The sequence below is a fragment of the Coffea arabica genome, chromosome 3e, assembly GCF_036785885.1.
Source record: "Coffea arabica cultivar ET-39 chromosome 3e, Coffea Arabica ET-39 HiFi, whole genome shotgun sequence".
NCBI lineage: Eukaryota > Viridiplantae > Streptophyta > Magnoliopsida > Gentianales > Rubiaceae > Coffea > Coffea arabica.
Genome location: NC_092315.1, coordinates 6,384,214 through 6,404,228, shown reverse-complemented (window position 1 = coordinate 6,404,228; position 20,015 = coordinate 6,384,214). Strand labels below are relative to the sequence as shown.

General features: G+C 37.1%; 4 protein-coding genes across 4 annotated transcripts; all 4 read left to right on the top strand.

Moving 5' to 3' along the window:
* The first annotated feature begins 2,907 nt into the window (after positions 1-2,907).
* LOC113737973 (F-box/kelch-repeat protein At3g23880-like) lies at positions 2,908-4,191 on the top strand. Its single transcript, XM_027265106.1, has one exon. The coding sequence runs from the start codon at positions 2,908-2,910 to the stop codon at positions 4,189-4,191; it is 1,284 nt and encodes a 427-aa protein (XP_027120907.1).
* Positions 4,192-6,829: 2,638 nt separating this feature from the next.
* On the top strand, positions 6,830-7,486 carry LOC113737972 (F-box/kelch-repeat protein At3g23880-like). Its single transcript, XM_027265104.1, has one exon. It carries the CDS (start codon positions 6,830-6,832, stop codon positions 7,484-7,486), a length of 657 nt encoding a protein of 218 aa, XP_027120905.1.
* A 662-nt stretch (positions 7,487-8,148) lies between these two features.
* LOC113737971 (F-box/kelch-repeat protein At3g23880-like) lies at positions 8,149-9,354 on the top strand. Its single transcript, XM_027265103.1, has one exon. The coding sequence runs from the start codon at positions 8,149-8,151 to the stop codon at positions 9,352-9,354; it is 1,206 nt and encodes a 401-aa protein (XP_027120904.1).
* An 8,917-nt stretch (positions 9,355-18,271) lies between these two features.
* On the top strand, positions 18,272-19,540 carry LOC113737970 (F-box/kelch-repeat protein At3g23880-like). Its single transcript, XM_027265102.2, has one exon. The coding sequence runs from the start codon at positions 18,272-18,274 to the stop codon at positions 19,538-19,540; it is 1,269 nt and encodes a 422-aa protein (XP_027120903.2).
* Positions 19,541-20,015: the final 475 nt, after the last annotated feature.

The window sequence follows — 20,015 nt, the reverse complement described above, 5'->3', positions numbered from 1 at the left end:
AAGAGGATTATTGTTTCGGGCAACAACTCCTACATCTGAATTTAGTTGACCCAAAAAATCTGAAAGTTCATGGTTTTTCTATAAGTTGATTGTGGTCATCTGAACGAGTTTCGTCCTTGTTTCAGACTATTTGTGGAGATACTACGGCTTTTGACGTAAACCGGAGGCAGAAAATGAAATTTCAATTTTAATGATTTTTTCAACAAGTGTTCAATGAATATAGATACCTAAATCACACCTAAGTTATCATATAAATATGCATATTCACATTTATTACACGCCTTATATTATGATACTTTATTAAATTAATTATATTTTTTCAAACAAGTAATTGCCGAGTCCCTCTTAATGAGTGCCCATTAGGCACCCGTTAATTAAACCAAATTTCAATCTCTATGTTACCTCCAAATTAGCGTGTTAGACATTAATGAAGAATGAAAGTTGGAGAGAGTTAATGTGCTAAATTAGTTTGCTTAAAAGATACTAAACTTTGCTAATAACTGATTGAGATTGTCCTAGAAAGTCATGGAATTTGCTAATGGCTGCTGTTAACAAAAGAGGAGTAAGGTTTACAAATAAATAGATAACTCCTGCTAAATATTAGCAAGATTTTGTTAAAACAAACATAGCCTTCCCCTTTTTTTTCTTTTTTTTTTTTGCTAAAACAATAATAAATTTTTTGGTGTACGCTAATAATCCTTTGTTAGCTGTTTATCTTTGTTCCTCGATTCTTAACAATCCTATTTACCCTTTCCACTTCGACTTTCCCATTCTTTTAGGTGAAAAATAAAAAATTAAACCTTTGATTCCTTTGAAGTCTAACTTGGCCTCCATTTGACTGAAGAAAAAGTCATGACTTTACTCTTGGGACCCGACTCTTTTTTGTTACTTACTGAAACCTTACCTACCAACACAAACAAAACTTTAACAATAGATAAAAAAAAAAGAAGTTTTCAGTGATAATTGGATAATATTTTTTATGGTTAATTCCACTTTGCACCCTTTTAACTATATCAAAAGTTTTACTTTGGTCCTTAAATTTTAAAATGAGACACTTTAATCTCTAAACTGTAATTTTGTTCCATTTAATTAAGATTGTTGAGGAGGTGGAATAGACTTTTTTATTTAAGTGAATATACTTTAGGGACTATAATAGAAATAATTTTATAATTTAAGGACTAAAGCGGAATAAGTGACATTAACCCTAATTTTTAACAAGAAGAAAAAGTAACTCTCAAAGTGACAATAGGGAAATATCCTAGGTAAGCGTGACCCCTCTTAATGAGTGTTCTATCTTTCTTTTTCTTTTTTTTATTTGGTTTGTTCTCAACCTTGTCAATTGGCAACTTCGACACTAATTCTACTCCTATTTTAACTTATCTAAAGGAGGGCCTAACTGGGTTAGGAGGATTAGAGGAAAAAATTCCCACCTCTAGATCAAAATGGTGTAATCGATAAGTAGACTATTATACAATCTTTTAATAGAAGTCACGTATTAGTGACAATTGATAGGAAGAGGCAAGATTTGAATATTTGAAACCTTTGTGGTGACCGACAGCCCAAGAGACCATTGGTTTGTTTTTCAAATAAGCACACAAATTTGTTGTATTATGTCCGGTAAATGTGGAAAAGTGCTCGTCGACTGCCATTCATTGGCGGGTAAGGTGATGATGGCGCTACAGCAGCAAAATCCTACATCGAAAATTCTTCCTCTTCTTCCTTTTTCTAATCCTTTTTCGGCTAACTCTGAGGCCACTATTGCATTTTGATTTATCATCATTATAATTTTTTCATGGTGACAGCCAACTATAAATTCCTCGAGTAATTGAAAGGAGGCTCCTATTACCTACTCTCTTCTTCCACTCATCTATGATATCCTCTCACAGCTCCTAATAAATTTCCTTATGAAATTCATGTGCATTTCGAAATCTTGCGATTCTTCAATCTCAAGCACAGAATTCATCAAAATCTATCCTAAAACATCGTCTCAAACCAGCGTCGACACCGCTCACCATAAGCTAATCTTCTCTGGTTTTCCTCCCTCATTGTTTGATCACCTCACAGGATGTAATCTTAACTTTGCATTGAATGCACTTGTAACTGAGACAACCAACGTGATACTATATCTCGTCTATGCATTATTGGTGATTGAGGTCAATATTCGATACCTAGAGGGCATAAGGTGACAATTTTGGGTTCATGTAAGTGGCTGGTTTGCATTTCTAGCCAGAAGCGATGTAACTGGTTGGATTGCATTGGAAACCCCACGATTAGAAAAGGGAGGAAACTGCCTAATTGGGGTTTTCAGTTTCAGATTTCTGGTCTACAAAATTACAGGTTTGGATGTGTTGAGTGCATGATTATTACAAAGTTGTCACCCTCTTATGACACCATTGATATGTCACATGTCACAAATTGATCCAAACCCATGAATTATTTTAACTAATGCAAACCAATTTCGTAAATTTCTTTCGGTACTTTCCTTTGGTGTCATTAAGTTTGAATTAGTTAGTCTTGCTTTTTACTTTCTTTGATTCCAGCCACGTCCTACTCTTATATACGTAGCAGTACGATTTCTACGTGTTTTTTTTTCCTACTGAAAATAAAAAAGAAATTTAAGCTTTCTGCATCTTAAAAGTGTTGTGCATCTCCCTTTGATCTTGTGACATTTCTTTCCTTTTTGTTCCTGAGGCCAAGTATTGTTGCTTGGTCTTTCTCTTGTTCTTCGAGGGCTCTAGATATTCATCAGTTGTGCCAATTTCTATCTCACCCTTTATTTTCTGGCAAGGTGTCAATACACTGCTGGGGATATTCACACTCGTGCGAGAAAAAGATTGGTACAAGAAGTGGGACAGAAAGACCAAATAAATTTTTGGGTTTCAGCAGCCAACTCTAAATCAGCCAAGAATGGAAACCAAGGCTGTCAGTGATAAACTCCCAGTTGAACTGATCTTTGAAATCCTCACAAGACTCCCAGTCAAATCCCTTGTGAGGTTCATGTGCGTCTCGAAATATTGGCATTCGTTAATCTCAAGCCGGGAATTCATCAAATGTCATCTTCAAAAGTCATCCCAAACAAGTGATACTGCTCACCAGCGGCTAATTTTCTCTACTTCCATGTACATAGTATTCAATCCTGAACTCAAAGAATGTGATCTTAACTCTGCATTATATTTACCCTTGACTGAGGCAACCAACATGGAATATCCCACCTATGAATCCATTCCTCATCCAACCAACTGCTGCCCCAGTCCAACCAACTCTGAGGATTTCCAGCAAAATTTTGAAATGTACGAGGCAAAAGCAGTTAAGGTGTTGGGTTCGTGTAATGGATTGGTTTGCATTGCTACCCCAGAGCGAGATTTATTTTTGTGGAACCCATCGATTGGAAAATATAAGAAACTACCTGATTCTGGTCTTGAATTTGAGTATTCGGATTCCAAGAGTGTCTACAATTGTGTTCCTGCGTATGGATTCGGGTATGATGAGTTGCATGATGATTACAAAGTTGTTGCAATTTTAGGTCACTGCTTGGCTCTGGATCCGGATGAGGAAGTGGTTAAAGTCTATAGTCAAAGGACTAATTCTTGGAAGAGGATTGAGGATTCGAAAAACTGTCTTCCCCTAAAAGATTGGTGCGTTAATAATATTATCGGTGGCACATTGTTAAATGGGAAGCTTCATTGGACTGCAACCTTTGGCAGTCATTACCACCGTTCCGAAAAGAAAATAATTAGTTTTGATTTGGCTTCTGAGACATTTGGGGAGGTAGAACTTCCGGAAAATATGGGACAGCCAATATATCCAGAGGATCCTTTCTATAGATGGACTATAGGAGGTTTAAGGGGAGGGTGTCTTATTCTGCTTTGTGATCATAATCAGGAAAAGACTGATTTGGATGTTTGGATTATGATGGAGTATGGAGTTAGACAATCTTGGAAGAAAGTGGTTTCGGTTCGCTATGCTGAATATCGTGAATATATGTGTAAATTCGACATCCTTGTTCAACCTGTGTTCTCATCGAAAAAGGGTGAAATCTTGCTGAAGCTTGGATCCAAGTTGGTGCTTTACAATCCACAAGATAATTCTTGGAGGGAACTTCACATTAGTAACATGCCAGATGAGTCAGGTTTTCTTAAGGTGGATATCTATGACGAAAGTTTGGTTTTGCTTGATGCCAACGATGGATAAAACTAAAAGATCCGATTATCTTATGTCGCCTTACTTTTGAGTACTCAATTGAGGGCAAAATGGTTTAAAACTGAGTTCATGAATTTGTGTAGTTTGCAACATGATTTTGTATTGGTGGAGTGGATGGTATTCACACGTGGTTTGTAATTTGGTCCTGTGCTCTCTGCCAAAGTATTTGTTCTTATGCAAAGTAGTGTTTGCACCATACGAAATATGTGTTTCTATTTATTAAACAATGTAAAACTTTTGGTCTTATAAGGCTTTAATTTTTTTGATGTCCATCAAGAATTTCCATGTTATTTAGTAGAATCTTTTCCATTTTACACACATGCACACACTTCAATATATATATATGTGTGTGTATATATGTATGTACGTATAAATTAACTATATAAGATTCATGGTTCTACTCTCAAAGCTTCCATTTTCTTTTTGCTATCTGTACGTATATATGGAGTCGGAGTCTCCCTTTGAAAAAAAAAAAAAAAGATCACATGTACCAAAGCTTCTTTTTGAGTCTTAACTCTATATATGTTGATTATGTTATTCGTTTTAATTTTTTTTTTAGTAGGAGGGGAGTGAAATTTAAGAAACGAGAAGATGAAAGAGGATTTAAATTCAAAATCTCTAAATCCTAGAATGTCAGGTTTAACTATTAGATCAAGACTTTCTCGACTATGTTGATTATAATGTTATCCTATAACGATTGTTATTGTTTCCATCATTCATTCTGAAACAATTAGAGACTGAATAATTACAATTTGTTAAAAGAAAATTGTGCAGCTGGAAACATGAATTTTTGAGTACCAAATAATCGATAATTAAATGGCTTGATGTAAGAATATTATTCTCTCCATCCCATAGTCAATTTTATATTTCCACTTTTTGAATGTCTAAAATGAGAGACAATTTCTAAAAGTTGGCACTAGGGGTGGCAATTCGGGTCCAAATCAGGTTGGCGGGTCGGGTTCGGGTCAACTCGCCAGAAAATCTGTTGACCCGAACCCGACCTGTCAACCCGTGACGGGTCAGGTATGCTGACCCGAACCCGAAAATTTCAGGTTGACGGGTTGGCGGGTCGACCCGAAATGACCCGAAATTTAATTTTAATTTATTAATTTATCATTGTAATTTCTAATAAAATCAATTTCTCACAAAACTAATTACATAATCAAGTAATAAAAATTTAAATAAATAATTTCAAACCAAATCTAAAATAAATTAAACACCGTAAAAGTGTTTTATCCCAAACAAAATATAAAATAAATTAAAACAATATAAAAGTAAAAAATAATATAATATATTATTTGTCCAAATATAATAATTTCAACTTCACACAAATTAAATAAATTCGATTAAGTAATTAATGCCTTTGAAAAAAAGAATAACTTAGTTTAGTTAGATAAAATTATTTTTATGTTTATTAAATTATTTTTAATTCGTAAACGGGTCATATCGGGTCATATCAGGTCACCACGGGTTGACCCGAAATCGACCTGTTTTCTTTTCGGGTTCATCGGGTCCAACCCGATTCTGACCCGAATTCCCGAAACCTCAATCCAAACCCATTAATTTCGTGTTAGATTCGTGTCGTGTTTTCAGGTCGTGTCGAAAATTGCCACCCCTAGTTGGCACCACATTGAATTAGCTTTTCCATTTTGTCATTTGATCAAAAAGTAACTTTTCCCACCTGCCTCACATATAATTTCAAAGCTTGAATCTAAGATCTTGTTCTCAATTAATTTTCAACACTTGATTTTAGATTCTAGAAATGCTGTTTTGTTGTGTTTTCAATTGATTTTCAAATCCTCAATAAATTTTTTGAGTAAAAAAAAAGCTGAAAATTAATAAGAAACACCTATCTTGGATTTTTTTTTTTGTTCTGATTTTCTAAAATTAGCATTTTACAAATTCAGACGCCATTGGGAACAAGACCTATGTACAACATTGTAAATTCATCCAAACCTATCTCAAGTCTCAAATTGTGGGATATTAAGAGTTCTTGATTGCTGGCGTTTGGCATTACTTCCTAAAAAGGCATACCTCAGATTTTATGGCATTTGTATCCTCGAGTCTCTAGTAACTAAATTAGTACTATCTATCTAATTCACTCAGGATACCAGCTGAAGGCGGTGGCAAGCAATTAAGCCTTTATGGCCTATGTTTTCTGGGTACCAGAAAAAAAAAAAAAAGCTTAAAGTCCAAGTTGCAATTGTTCTTCATGTTTCCTTTGGTTGCCGCAAATTCCTGAGTAAGTAGTAGCACAATGAAACACAAAGTTTTGTGCATCTGTTGACTGGTTTCTTTTTTGGGTGTCAGCAGCCAACTCCAAATCATGCAAATAATGGAAAGCCAGGCTTACCAACAAGGCTCCCAATGATCAACTCCCTTCTGAACTTTATTTACTATATAATCTCATGGCTCCCAGTCAAATCCCTTGTCAGATTCATATGCGGTTCCAAATCTTGGCATTCGTTAATCTCAAGCTCACAATTCATCAAAGCCCATCTCAAAGCATCATTTCCTCCCCACAAGCTAATTTTCTCTAGTTTCATGTATATAGTACCCAATCCTGAACTCGAAGGATGTGATCTTAACTCAGCATTATGCATGCGCACCCATCACTGAGGCAACAAACATGAATTATTCCACCTACGATTCAATACCTCGACCAATCAATTCTGAAGATTTGAAGAAACATATCCAAGAGCAGTTAACGTATTGGGTTTGCATTGCTACCCAGAAGCGACACTTATTTTTGTGGAACCCATCCAACAGGAAATACAAGAGACTGCCTGATTCTGGTCTTGAATTCCGATACACGGATTCTACTGCCGTACATAGCTGTCTTCTTACATACGGGTTTGGGCATGATGAATTGCACGATGATTACAAAGTTGTTGCTAACTTAGTTCTATGCTTGGTTCTTGATCCAGGTGAGCAAGTGGTTAAAGTTTTTACTCAAAGGACTAATTCTTGGGAGAGGAATCAGGGTGCCAAACATATTCTTGTTCTACAAGATTGGCGTGTAACTACTAAAACTGGTGGTACATTTTCAAATGACAAGCTTCATTGGACCCCGAATTCAGGCAGTTATTACCACCGTTGTGAAAAGGAAATTGTTAGTTTGGATTTGGCTAATGAGAGCTCTGGGGAGGTTGAACTCACAGATCATATGGGACAGCCGAAATATCCAAGGGATCATTTCTATAGATGGACTATAGGAGGTTTTAGAGAAAGGTGTCTTGCCTGTTTTGTGGTCATAATCAGGATAAGCCAAAGTCGAGAATTGTAACATAAAATAAGGATGGCAACAAAGAAAAGTATGGTACAGGAGAAACTAAAGCTTTTAATCTATCACATATTCAAAACTCCAAATTTGCGGACGGTTTTCCTAATTTTACCTCAATCTAACTCCAAGCCCTTAAACAGAAATACAACCTATTCCAATATTAACATCTAAACCCAATTCAACTTTGATACTAATTCTAATTCTAGTTACCAAATAACAAATCAATTTCTAAAACCACTAAAATTCTAAATAGCTTCATTTAAATAACAAATCAACTCCTAACACTACTAAAATTCTAAATAGCTCGATTTTTTTTTTAGTCAACCAAAGAAAAATTCCCTCATATGAACTAATAAGTTAGGTCAGTAGGATAAAATGCAACACGGAGAAAACTTTGAGGTGGACTGATTATTTAACCTGTTGTCAAATGAGATTGGGAAACCAACAAATAGTGCTTTCTTAGTCCGACCTCCAACTGGTGAAATTGGCTTTTTAGCTCATTTTTCTTAATCAAAATTTGATTTTAGCTCCATTACTATTTATCTTCTTCTTCTCCGTTTAGCCCCCTGTCGTTTCTTCCTTTACCAATCTTTTGAGACTTTTGTTTTATTTAATTTATTTAACATGTGTGGTGGCAGGCAAACCTAAAATCAATTCCTCAAATAATGGAAAGCACAGCTCCCAAGGTTCCCCATGGTCATCTCCCTCCTGAACTCATCTTTGATATCCTCTTACGGCTCCTAGTTAAGTCCCTTTTGAGATTCACGTGCGTTTCGAAATCTTGGAATTCTTTAATCTCAAGCCCTGAATTCATCAAAACCCATCTCAAGGAAACATCTAACGCCCGCAATACTGCTCACCGTAAGCTGATTTTCTCTAGTACTTTTTCCCCTGTCCTTGATTTCCTCACAGAATGTAATTTTGACTCTGTGTTATATTCTCCCACGATCGAGGCAACCGACATGGTAACACATATGGTTGCATCATCCATGACTGAGGCTACAAAAATTCAACATCCCGCGAAAAAATCAATTGATATTGTGGGTTCATGTAACGGGTTGGTTTGCATTGCAATGGAATACACATTCAATCCGTTTGCTTCAGATTCTATCCGTGACCTATGTTTTTTTTTATGGAACCCATCGATCAGGAAATACAGGAAACTGCCTCAATGCAGTTTTGGTTTTGATTTCGAGAATTCTGATGTGGCAGCATATGGGTTCGGGTATGATGAGTTGCATGATGATTACAAATTTATCGCATTTTTACGTGTCCGCTCGCCTGAGAAAATTGCTGAGGATTATGATGTTGAAATTTATAGTCAAAGGACTAATTCCTGGAAGACGAATGAGGTTTTCAAAAAATATTGCTTTCTGCCATTTCAAGGGGGATATTTTGTTGATGGAAAGCTCCATTGGAGCGGAACCTTTCATCACGAGGAGGAAGATCACTATCCTTCATACAAAATTGTTAGTTTTGATTTGGCTGACGAGACTTATGGGGAGATAGAACTTCCAGAAAATTATAAGAGAAAGTCGAATGCTTTGAGATGGAGTATAGGAGTTTTAGGGGAAGGACGCCTTGCTTTCTTTTGGCTTCATACTCCCGACCTAGATGTCTGGATTATGACTGACTATGGAGCTACACAATCCTGGACCAAAATGTGCTCGATTCGCTATCCTAAAGATCTTCAATGTCGGCTTGGATTCCACCTTAATGTCCACCCTGTGTTCTTATCAAAGAGGGGGGAGTTATTGCTGAAAGTTAAGTCCCTTTTACTACTTTATAATCTAGAAGATGGTGCATACAAGATTCTCGAAGTGAGATCTAAATTGCGGGGTTTTCGTGGTATTCTTAAGGTGGATATGTGATAGGCGTCAAACCTGTGCAATAATAAATACCTGCTTAAATAAAATACAAATTCTGTATACAGCGGTAAGCAGGGTCGAATCCACGCACAGGGATTGGGGATAATTTAATTTCTTCTCAAGTTCCAGATATGGGGGGGTTTTGAAAATGATAGTAACTAAATTACTTGGAATAAATTAATTAAAATAAAATAACTACAACTCAAATAACTAATTATCACAATAAAAATAATAATGGACGAACTCTAGCCAAGAGACAACTTCGGAGATGGTTCACTTAATTCGATCACAGATGCAAGGATTATTCCAGTTACTATCTGATAAATTAGTTATAGTTGTCATACATGTGATAAACAACCAACTCTTCCTCAATTTGTCGATAGCCAATGTACGACCGTTGACTATTTCTCTAATCAGGAAATAACCCTAGGTACGACCATAGAAGTTCAATTCCCTAATTGCATGAATAATTAGAAGAGCCTAATTCTAACCAATCAACACGCTACGAGGGTCTCTTTAAGTTAGCCTGCCTATCTCCCTGACACAAACCCAATCATGCCAGTTGCCACCAGTTTAGAATAATTAAACAATTACGGATTTAACTACCCTAATTGGCTTCAGGTTATTGAATTAATCTAGAATCCGGGCCCTGGATAATCGAATAATAAAACAACCATATGAACATAAAGCAGAAGATAGACAAATACCAGTGAATAATGGGAATAAATAAAAACTAATTCGATCTCACAAATTTAGTAGAACCAAATCCTCCGTTGTTCTTGACTAGACAAACTTAGCCACGCCTCATGAGAAAATCTTCAAGTAATTCCACTGAGGTCCAGGCCATCAAAAGAGCCAAGAAAGAAACGAAAAAACTAAAACTATCCTAAAGCTTCGATAAGAACTAAAGATAAAAAGTATTCATCCCCTGATCTCCATCCGTGTACTTGTTTTTAAAGCCAAAGAGGACTAATGCCTCTCCTAGTGCGTGGATCCCGCCGAATTGAGAGTCAAAGTCCAAGAAGGAAACTCTGCCGAATTGCTTCTTGTTTCCCATCTCTGTACGTTACTTCTCTTAAAGGCCAAATGAAGAAAAAGCCTTTTCTCCTCTCGTGGTCCCCACCGAAATTGGGAAGCTAAAAGAAATACAAGAAGAAAGCTCCGTTGATGTTTTAGGACTCTTGGTCCGCGGCTACTAGTCAGCCAGGAGCAAAGACCAAGGCAATCCGTCTCCTCTTGTGGGCCAAGTCCATGGGACTTTCTTCTTAAGTCTCCCACTTATGGAGCAAGTCCCTCCTTTTTGGTAATTTTTTGCTTCATTCCCTGAAATTAAATCCAGATACCAAATCTAAGTAGATATCGACAATTAACACAATATTTGGCAGGGATAAAAGAGGAAATTAATAATAAAATTACTAACAAATTATACCCTATCAATTCCCCCCACACCTGAACCATGCTTGCCCTCAAGCATGAGAACAACAATTGAACACCGAAATTTAATAATGGCTATTGCTCCAATTACCGTATTGCCAAGGTACCCAGAAAAACATATATCAAGCATCACAGGTTAAAATCAAAGAAAAACCACCCGGTTAGCTTCCCAATCACCAACTCCTCCAATTTAAAGCAAACTAATCTAAGGAAAAGGAATGGTTGCTCACATCTATCAGTAAATGGTCCAACCATTAATCAAAATCTCGACATTAAGATCACAAACCGGCAAGCTGACTTGTTCACATATTAACACAATCTTTATTTTATTTTTTTCTCTTTTTTTTTTTTTTTGAGTAACAAAAGACTTAGTCTATAGCCCTTAGAGCCTTTTGACGCGAACTCCAACATTTGACAGATGAAAGAGCCCGGTTACTCAGCTCCAATCGCTACAGGACCACACACTCATAGCAACTACTACCTTTTGACGCGAAAATCGACACTTTAGGTGAAGATTCCCGATTACTCAGTAGTAATCACTAGCGGAGTACAGTCAACTCTTATTTACAACCATACAACACAATAACTAAAAATAAAAAATAACAGCAGCCAGCCTCAAATTTCCAAATATAGAGAACTAAAATTAATAACTGGACCAATTCACATGAAAAATGCCAACTATCATTCTTTATGCCTAGAAAAGTTAACCAAAAATTAGAAAAGTCAAGCAATTACTGATATTCACCAGAGGGATGTTCCTGAGCTCAACCACATCAACTTGATACCTTTTTATTAATAAACTTGGCAATAGCAGATTTAGAGATAATAATCCAGCATCAAACTTGGTATTCATATGAAGACTGACCACTAAAAAGAAAGAAAAGAAAATAAACGAAAAATAGAACAAATAACAAAAATAAAGGAAAACATGTAAAAACTAAAAATTAGAAATACTAGCTGTACCACAGCTGTCCCTCCCCACACCTATGTGACACATTGCCCTCAATGTGATAATGTAAAAGCAGAAGGAAGGAGAGGGGCGACGGCACTTCCCTGAAGTCATCAAAATAGGGGCGGTTCAGGTGGAAATTGTGGACCAACTCGCATCTGAAGCTGGTGCCAATCGTGGCTTCACCATGGACTCTAGATATCACTCTAAGCAACAAGAGACTACAATTGCCAACAAATAATGGAAGCCGAAAATTCAAAGCAATAACAATTTTAAAGCCAACCCAACGAATAAAAAGCACAATTCAACCACCCAGAGGACATACAAATACCCCAACACTTATAGCAATTGCAATCAATAAGCACCTATGGTCCAAACGTAGTCAAATTCAGAATCAAGACAGTCCAAAATGCAACAAGTGTTCCAAAGAGCTTAGTAAAGGAAACCAAAAGGATAAAATGCTCCTGAGCAAGACAATTAGAGGTAACCACTTCAATAAGCAAATTTAAGCGTAACAGGCACCTCTTAATTTAACCAACAGCCGTAGCAAATTACCCACAACTCGACACAAATTATACAATTTAGACACAAATGGACCCAAAATCGTAACAACTGTCTCCAATTGGACAGTTAATTACCCAATTCAACCTGCTAAAATTAGCAATTGACCACAGAAATTGGCAATTCCAGCAACCACAGTTCAGGATTCGAAAAACAATTTAAGCACTAAGGATCAAGAAACTGTAAGCAACAATGCAACCAGTACCACTGGTGTACACACAGGGAGGATTTAAATCAAACAGCAGCAACTCAATAAATATCAGAAAAATATCCCCACGTATGGCAGCAATTAAACCCAATTCCGTCCAAAATTTTACCCTAGAAATTGCCTAACTCACCCCCTGCTTTATCCAAACACTCAATCACAGGGTGGTCAGGAACGACTCAATCATAAATGCCCAGTAGTCACAACTCGCTTTATTAGGCAATCCAGAACACACGATTAGCAGATGTTAAACAACTACCATCACCAGTACCACTGGTGAGTGTATAGGGAGAAATTAAAGCAAATAACCAACCTAGTGAACAACATGGATTCTAACACCCAGCAACGCAAAAAATGAGCGGAAATTAAAGCCAGAAGCAATGGGCAACTTACTCCCAAAGTACCCCCAAATATCGCAGCAGTTTAACTCAGCTCTACCCAAAATTAACCCCAGAAAATGTCTAAAATCACTGCCTGCTGTTTTCCAACAAGAAGCCCAAGCAAGGGTACAAAATTTCGCAATTTAGGGTTCAGAATAAGACAAATTGAGGCAGGAATTGCAATACCTCCACCTGTCAAAAATTGACAGGTGGTAACGTGCTGGGGTGGACGGCCGCGAGAGGGTTGGAGCTGGTGCTGGGGTGGAAGCGAGCTGGAGGTAGGCGGCTGAGGATGGTGACGCGGCCGAGGCGCGGCGAGCTTGGAGGTGGCTTGTGAAGCTGCGGCGGACGGCGTGCTCGCTGGGCTGCGCGTGGCGATGGGCTGGCTGTGGCGTGCGGCTGAGGATGGTAGACAGTAGGGGGAAAGGTGAGGCCCGCGGCTGTCGCGCCTGGTGGTGCGCGCAAGACAGCAGAGAAAGGGTGGAATTGGTGGCGTGCGAGGTTGCAGCCGCTGGTGGAGATAGCGGGTTAGCGGCGGTCACGGGCTGTGGGAGAGAAATGAGTGGCGGCTGATGGAGCTTGGAGCTTGGAGCGTGGAGGCGGAGTGATGCGGTGGTGGTGTGAAGGTGGCGGACGGCGAGACGCGGCGGAGCTCGGCGAGCTGTGGGTGGACGGCCGTGGGCAGGGGAAGAAGAAAAGAAAAGGGAAAAAGGGAAAGTAGCGGGGAAGAAGGAAGAAAGAAAAGAAAGAAAGGAAAAAAAAAAAAGAAAGAAAGAAAGAAAAAGAAAAGAAGGAGAAAAAAAAAATAGTTTTTGGGTTTTTTTTTTCAATGTTTTTTTCCAAATTTTCTTCCCGAATTTGAAATTTCAAAATTTGAATTTTTGAAGAAAAAAGAAAAAAATGTTTTTTTTTTTTGAGTTTTTGAATTTTCTCAATGTGAAATTTTTTAACTTTTTTTTTTTTTTTTTTTTTTACAAAGAAACCCAGTCTTAGGCGTGGGCACGCCTAACCGCTCCCTCATCTTTTGACCATCCGGCGAAATTTCTCGCACCGTTAGCGTGACCACCTAGCGTGGGCACGTCTAACTGCTATAGAGTTCGCAGATCCTGAACGAAAATTTCTTTCCCTCAGGCGTGACCACCTGGCGTGGGCACGCCTAAATGCCAATTCCCTGTCACCAAACATCAAACTATTAATTGCTACCAACACCTAACTAAAACTTCAAAAATGCATGAAAACTGAAACAAATAGTCTTGGGTTGCCTCCCAAGTAGCGCCTTTCTTTAATGTTTTTGGCTAGACATTTTCATGTGTATTCATGGAGGATAAAATCTTGTGGCTCGTTTCAGTGCTTCATCTTCTATGTAATCCTGATAGCCCTCGTAAATAGAGTAATTCTTGGGCACACGAGCTACGGGCTTCCATGGACTAGTAAATGGCACCAAACAAACAAGTGATGATCTTAAATCTTCACTCACTCCTCCATCAAGAGCACTTATTGGTTCGAGATATTTTGCCATCATGACTCTTAATTTATTCCTGGCATGAAATTCAAAATCGTCTGGTATAATAAAATCAATCTCACTAACAAGAATTAAAGAATAAGAGTCAGGAAAATATTGATCAAGGAATGGAGGAGATGTCACCGCATTTGGAGATAGTTCACTGGATTCATTCACTTGAACCATTTGATGTTGGGGTCTCAATTCTTGCTCTTCAACTTTCTTTTCAACTACATCTTTAGATTCTTCTTCTCGAGACTCTTGCAGTACCATGTCATTTGTCAGAATAATTGCACTCTCATCTTCCTCATGGTCGATAATAGTCGGTGAGGACAATTCTTTAAAAACTGGAGAAATCAATTTGCTCGTTTTAAATGCCCATTCAAGCCTTGCTTCTTTCATCTCTTCACTCATCTTTTGTGTCTCCTGTTGAAGTTGATATACCTCCTGTTGAATTTGATATGTGTTAGTAGCTATTAATTCAACCATTTCTTCAAGAGACATACCTGACATGGATGACGGTTCTTGAGACTCTAGCTGTTGAAAATCTAGTGGCCCTGTTGTATAATTATAACTGGAGTTATCCCACCATCCTTGATCATACCCGTTTGGATTAGGGTTATACCACGTTTGAGACCATGGTGAAAAATCTCCATAATTATTGAGTGGGACACTCAGATTATCTTGATATTCGGGGCACATACCGGTCGAATGATCCCTGGCATAACAAATTTTACAGGTTGCAGCAGCCATTCTTTCTCTAATAGAGTTTACTGCCACTGAATATGCAAACTTAGCAAAAAAACTAGTCTCATCGCCTTCCCCGGAAACAAAATCCAGTCTATCACCAAAATACGGAGTGTTAGAAGCCATAAACTATAATAAAAAAAATAAGAGAAAAATAAATAAAAAATAAAAACAAGATGAACTCAAAAAGAAACAATTTAATCTGGCACCAGTCCCCGGCAACGGCGCCAAAAATTGACAGGCGTCAAACCTGTGCAATAATAAATACCTGCTTAAATAAAATACAAATTCTGTATATAGCGGTAAGCAGGGTCGAATCCACAGGGACTGGGGATAATTTAATTTCTTCTCAAGTTCCAGATATGGGGGGGTTTTGAAAATGATAGTAACTAAATTACTTGGAATAAATTAATTAAAATAAAATAACTACAACTCAAATAACTAATTATCACAATAAAAATAATAATGGACGAACTCTAGCCAAGAGACAACTTCGGAGATGGTTCACTTAATTCGATCACAGATGCAAGGATTATTCCAGTTACTATCTGATAAATTAGTTATAGTTGTCATACACGCGATAAACAACCAACTCTTCCTCAATTTGTCGATAGCCAAGGTACGACCGTTGACTATTTCTTTAATCAGGAAATAACCCTAGGTACGACTATAGAAGTTCAATTCCCTAATTGCATGAATAATTAGAAGAGCCTAATTCTAACCAATCAACATGCTACGAGGGTCTCTTTAAGTTAGCCTGCCTATCTCCCTGACACAAATCCAATCATGCCAGTTGCCACCAGTTTAGAATAATTAAACAATTACGGATTTAACTACCCTAATTGGCTTCAGGTTATTGAATTAATCTAGAATCCGGGCCCTGGATAATCGAATAATAAAACAACCATATGAACATAAAGCAGAAGATAGACAAATACCAGTGAATAATGGGAATAAATAAAAACTAATTCGATCTCACAAATTTAGTAGAACCAAATCCTCCGTTGTTCTTGACTAGACAAACTTAGCCACGCCTCATGAGAAAATCTTCAAGTAATTCCACTGAGGTCCAGGCCATCAAAAGAGCCAAGAAAGAAACGAAAAAACTAAAACTATCCTAAAGCTTCGATAAGAACTAAAGATAAAAAGTATTCATCCCCTGATCTCCATCCGTGTACTTGTTTTTAAAGCCAAAGAGGACTAATGCCTCTCCTAGTGCGTGGATCCCGCCGAATTGAGAGTCAAAGTCCAAGAAGGAAACTCTGCCGAATTGCTTCTTGTTTCCCATCTCTGTACGTTACTTCTCTTAAAGGCCAAATGAAGAAAAAGCCTTTTCTCCTCTCGTGGTCCCCACCGAAATTGGGAAGCTAAAAGAAATACAAGAAGAAAGCTCCGTTGATGTTTTAGGACTCTTGGTCCGCGGCTACTAGTCAGCCAGGAGCAAAGACCAAGGCAATCCGTCTCCTCTTGTGGGCCAAGTCCATGGGACTTTCTTCTTAAGTCTCCCACTTATGGAGCAAGTCCCTCCTTTTTGGTAATTTTTTGCTTCATTCCCTGAAATTAAATCCAGATACCAAATCTAAGTAGATATCGACAATTAACACAATATTTGGCAGGGATAAAAGAGGAAATTAATAATAAAATTACTAACAAATTATACCCTATCAATATGTATGATGAAAATTTAGTTTTGCTGGATGCCCATGATGGATAAAATAGCTTATTGTTCCTTTACTTTGAGTGCCTAAATTAGGAATTTCCAGTGCCTTGATTTTCGTAATTTGCTAGATGATTTAGTATTAGTGAATGATTATAATTACCAATTAGTATTATTATAAGGTGTTACAAACTGAGTTTTGTCATGTGATTTTAGCAAAATGTTTAGATTTAATGCAAGCTACTTTTTGCTAGTGCAAAGGTTGCTAGTCATGTACAAATCATGTAAGTTCCTAGTACAGCATTATTTTTGTATGTCGATATCCTCAAAAAAAAATTTCTCAGAAAGTGCTTCTTTATAAATTATTATAATCCCAAATGAAGTTGTAGTATGGCTTGATTCATTGGTTTTTGCTCACACCAAATTAAAAATATGTAACAATAAATTTTGTAAGTTAACTATATATAACTCTTCCAAGGGTATAATATTAAAATTTTACAAAAAATCCTATTAAAGGGATTCTTATGCATAACATGTTTTCTCCTGTTTGTACATGCTACTTGAGTTAAAGGCTCTATTTAGTTTTTTTTTTTTCTCATTAAGATTAGTTATGACATAAGTAGTTTTTGAATAGTTTCCTTAGCCTTAGAATTTTTAAAAGGATTAATTTTCTATACACTGACAATATATACACTTTCACCATTATATGTATGACACCTAATTCAAATTTAAATTTAAAACTCAAATTTTACATATGTGTCGTATATCTAATCGTAATAATATATATATCGTCAATGTATATAAGATTTATTCTTTTTAAAAATCATGCTTTAAACTTTAACCAAGTTGTGGATGTACAAGGAGCCTTTTCTTAGCGAAACCTACCTATTCTTTGTCAATATAAGTGCATTCAGTTAATAAGGATGAATCACTTCTTTAAAAAAACGGTTTTTTTTTCCCTTTTTTTGTGTAATATGAGAACGGTATTTGTGGCTTATTTGTAAGAATTCCTATAAGTTACCATAATTTGGGGTATGTCTTGACCTGTGGTGATGATCGAAATTAAATCCATTCAAACCCCTTTTTCTACCAAAAAAATTTTATTGATTCTTTTGCTATTGAATTTATCGGCAATAGAAATAAAAACTGATCTTTTGCCCAAAAAAAAAGGAAGGTATTAGTTACTTTATAGGAAAGGGGTAAGATGCTATAAAAATGAGTTAAGCGGGATAAAACGTACCCTAGTATAATTTGTTTCGTTGTTAAATTAGTTTAGGAAACAAATAGGGCTTTCTGGATCCAGTCTTGTTTCCAAATTTTCATCAGAATTCGGTTTTAGCTCCTTAATTTATTCGATCCTTGACGCTGTATCTTCTTCCCCAGTCTGTCACCCTCTGTTGTTACCTTTTCTAATATTTTGAGGCTTTTGTGTTATTATTGAAAGTATATTTTTTGTGGTTGCGGCCAACTTTAAGTTCCTCCAATAATGGAAAGCAACGCTCCCAAGGTTTTCTGTGATCAACTCCCTGTCGAACTCGTCTTTGATATCCTCCTACGGCTCCCAATCCAGTCCCTTTTGACACTCATGTGCGTGTCGAAAGCTTGGAAATCTTTAATCTCAAGCCCGGAATTCATCAAAAACTATCGTAAAACATCATCCAACGCCTGTGATACTGCTCAACGGAAGCTAATTTTCTCTATTTCCTGTCCCCCAGTCTATGATTGCCTCACAGAATGTAGTCTTTACTCTGTGTTGTATTCACCAACGGCTGAGGCAACTAACATGATAACTGATCCAATCTTTGCATCATCCGTGACTGAAGCTACAAATATTCAACATCCAGCACAAAAATCAATTGAAATTGTGGGCTCGTGTAACGGGTTGGTTTGCATTGCTATCAGGGAGACCCGGGGCTGGACTTTCTTCAATTCTACAGATGACATGTGTTTATTTTTGTGGAATCCATCGATCAGGAAATACAGGAGGCTACCCCATTGGGGATTTGACTTCGAGGAATATTCTGGTGTTGTAACATATGGGTTCGGGTATGATGGGTTGCATGACGATTACAAAGTTTTCACACTTTTATCTAATAACTTGCGAAAGAATTTGAGAAGAAAAGTTGTTGGAATTTATAGTCAAAGGACAGCTTCTTGGAAGATGGATGAGGATTTCCAAAAACATTTACCCCTAGACAATTGGTCTTTGCAAGATACTCGTGGCGGCCATTTTGTAAATGGGAAGCTTTATTGGGCTGCAATCTCTAACGGGTATGGAGACGACCGTCCTGCAAATAAAATCGTTAGTTTTGATTTGGTTGATGAGACTTACGGAGATATTCAACTGCCAGAAAATCATATGGAGAAGGTGAGCTTTTGGGGATGGAATATAGGAGTTTTGGGGGAAGGGTGTCTTGGCCTGCTTTGGCTTCATGATGACTTGAAGCATCTGGAAGTGGATATCTGGATTTTGACTGAGTGTGGCATTAGACAATCTTGGACAAAAATGTTTTTGATTCGCTATCCTGAAGATCCTGGACGTGGATTTCGATTCGACATTCGTTTCCAACCTGTGTTCTTACTAAATGGGAGTGAATTATTGCTAAAGCTCGGATCGAGGTTAGTGCTTTATAATCCAGAAGATGGTTCATACAAGGATCTTGACATCAATTATAATTTCCCAGATGTAGAGGGTGATCTTAGGGTGGACATGTATGATGAAAGTTTAGTTTTGCTTGATGGCCATGATGGATAAAATAGCTTCTTGCCTTATGGGGCTTTACTTTCAGTACCTAAGAATTCAAGTGGATTGATTTTTGTAATTTGCAAGAGGATTTGGTTTTAGTGAATAATTATCAGTTAGCATTATCATAATGTTATCAATTAAGCTTTTTCATGTGCATTTGGCCAAAAGTCCTACGCTGTTTTCGATTTCATACAAGCTAGTGTTTGCATATGCAAGTCTGGGCAGCCAAGTATGAATCATGTGATTTGTTACATTGATCCAGGTACAGCCTTAAGTTTTGTATGTAGATATCTCAAAACATTTCTGATACTATATATGCATATTTTTGTGTAGAGACATTTCATATATTTAGCATAGAATTTGAACTCTCATGTTTTAACAAGAAGATTGATTGACGATTCAAAAAATGAGAATTTCTTATGACAATAAAGACTTTAATACAGCTCAGCTGGACTCTTCAGTAGACTCTCTAGGGAATTTTCAA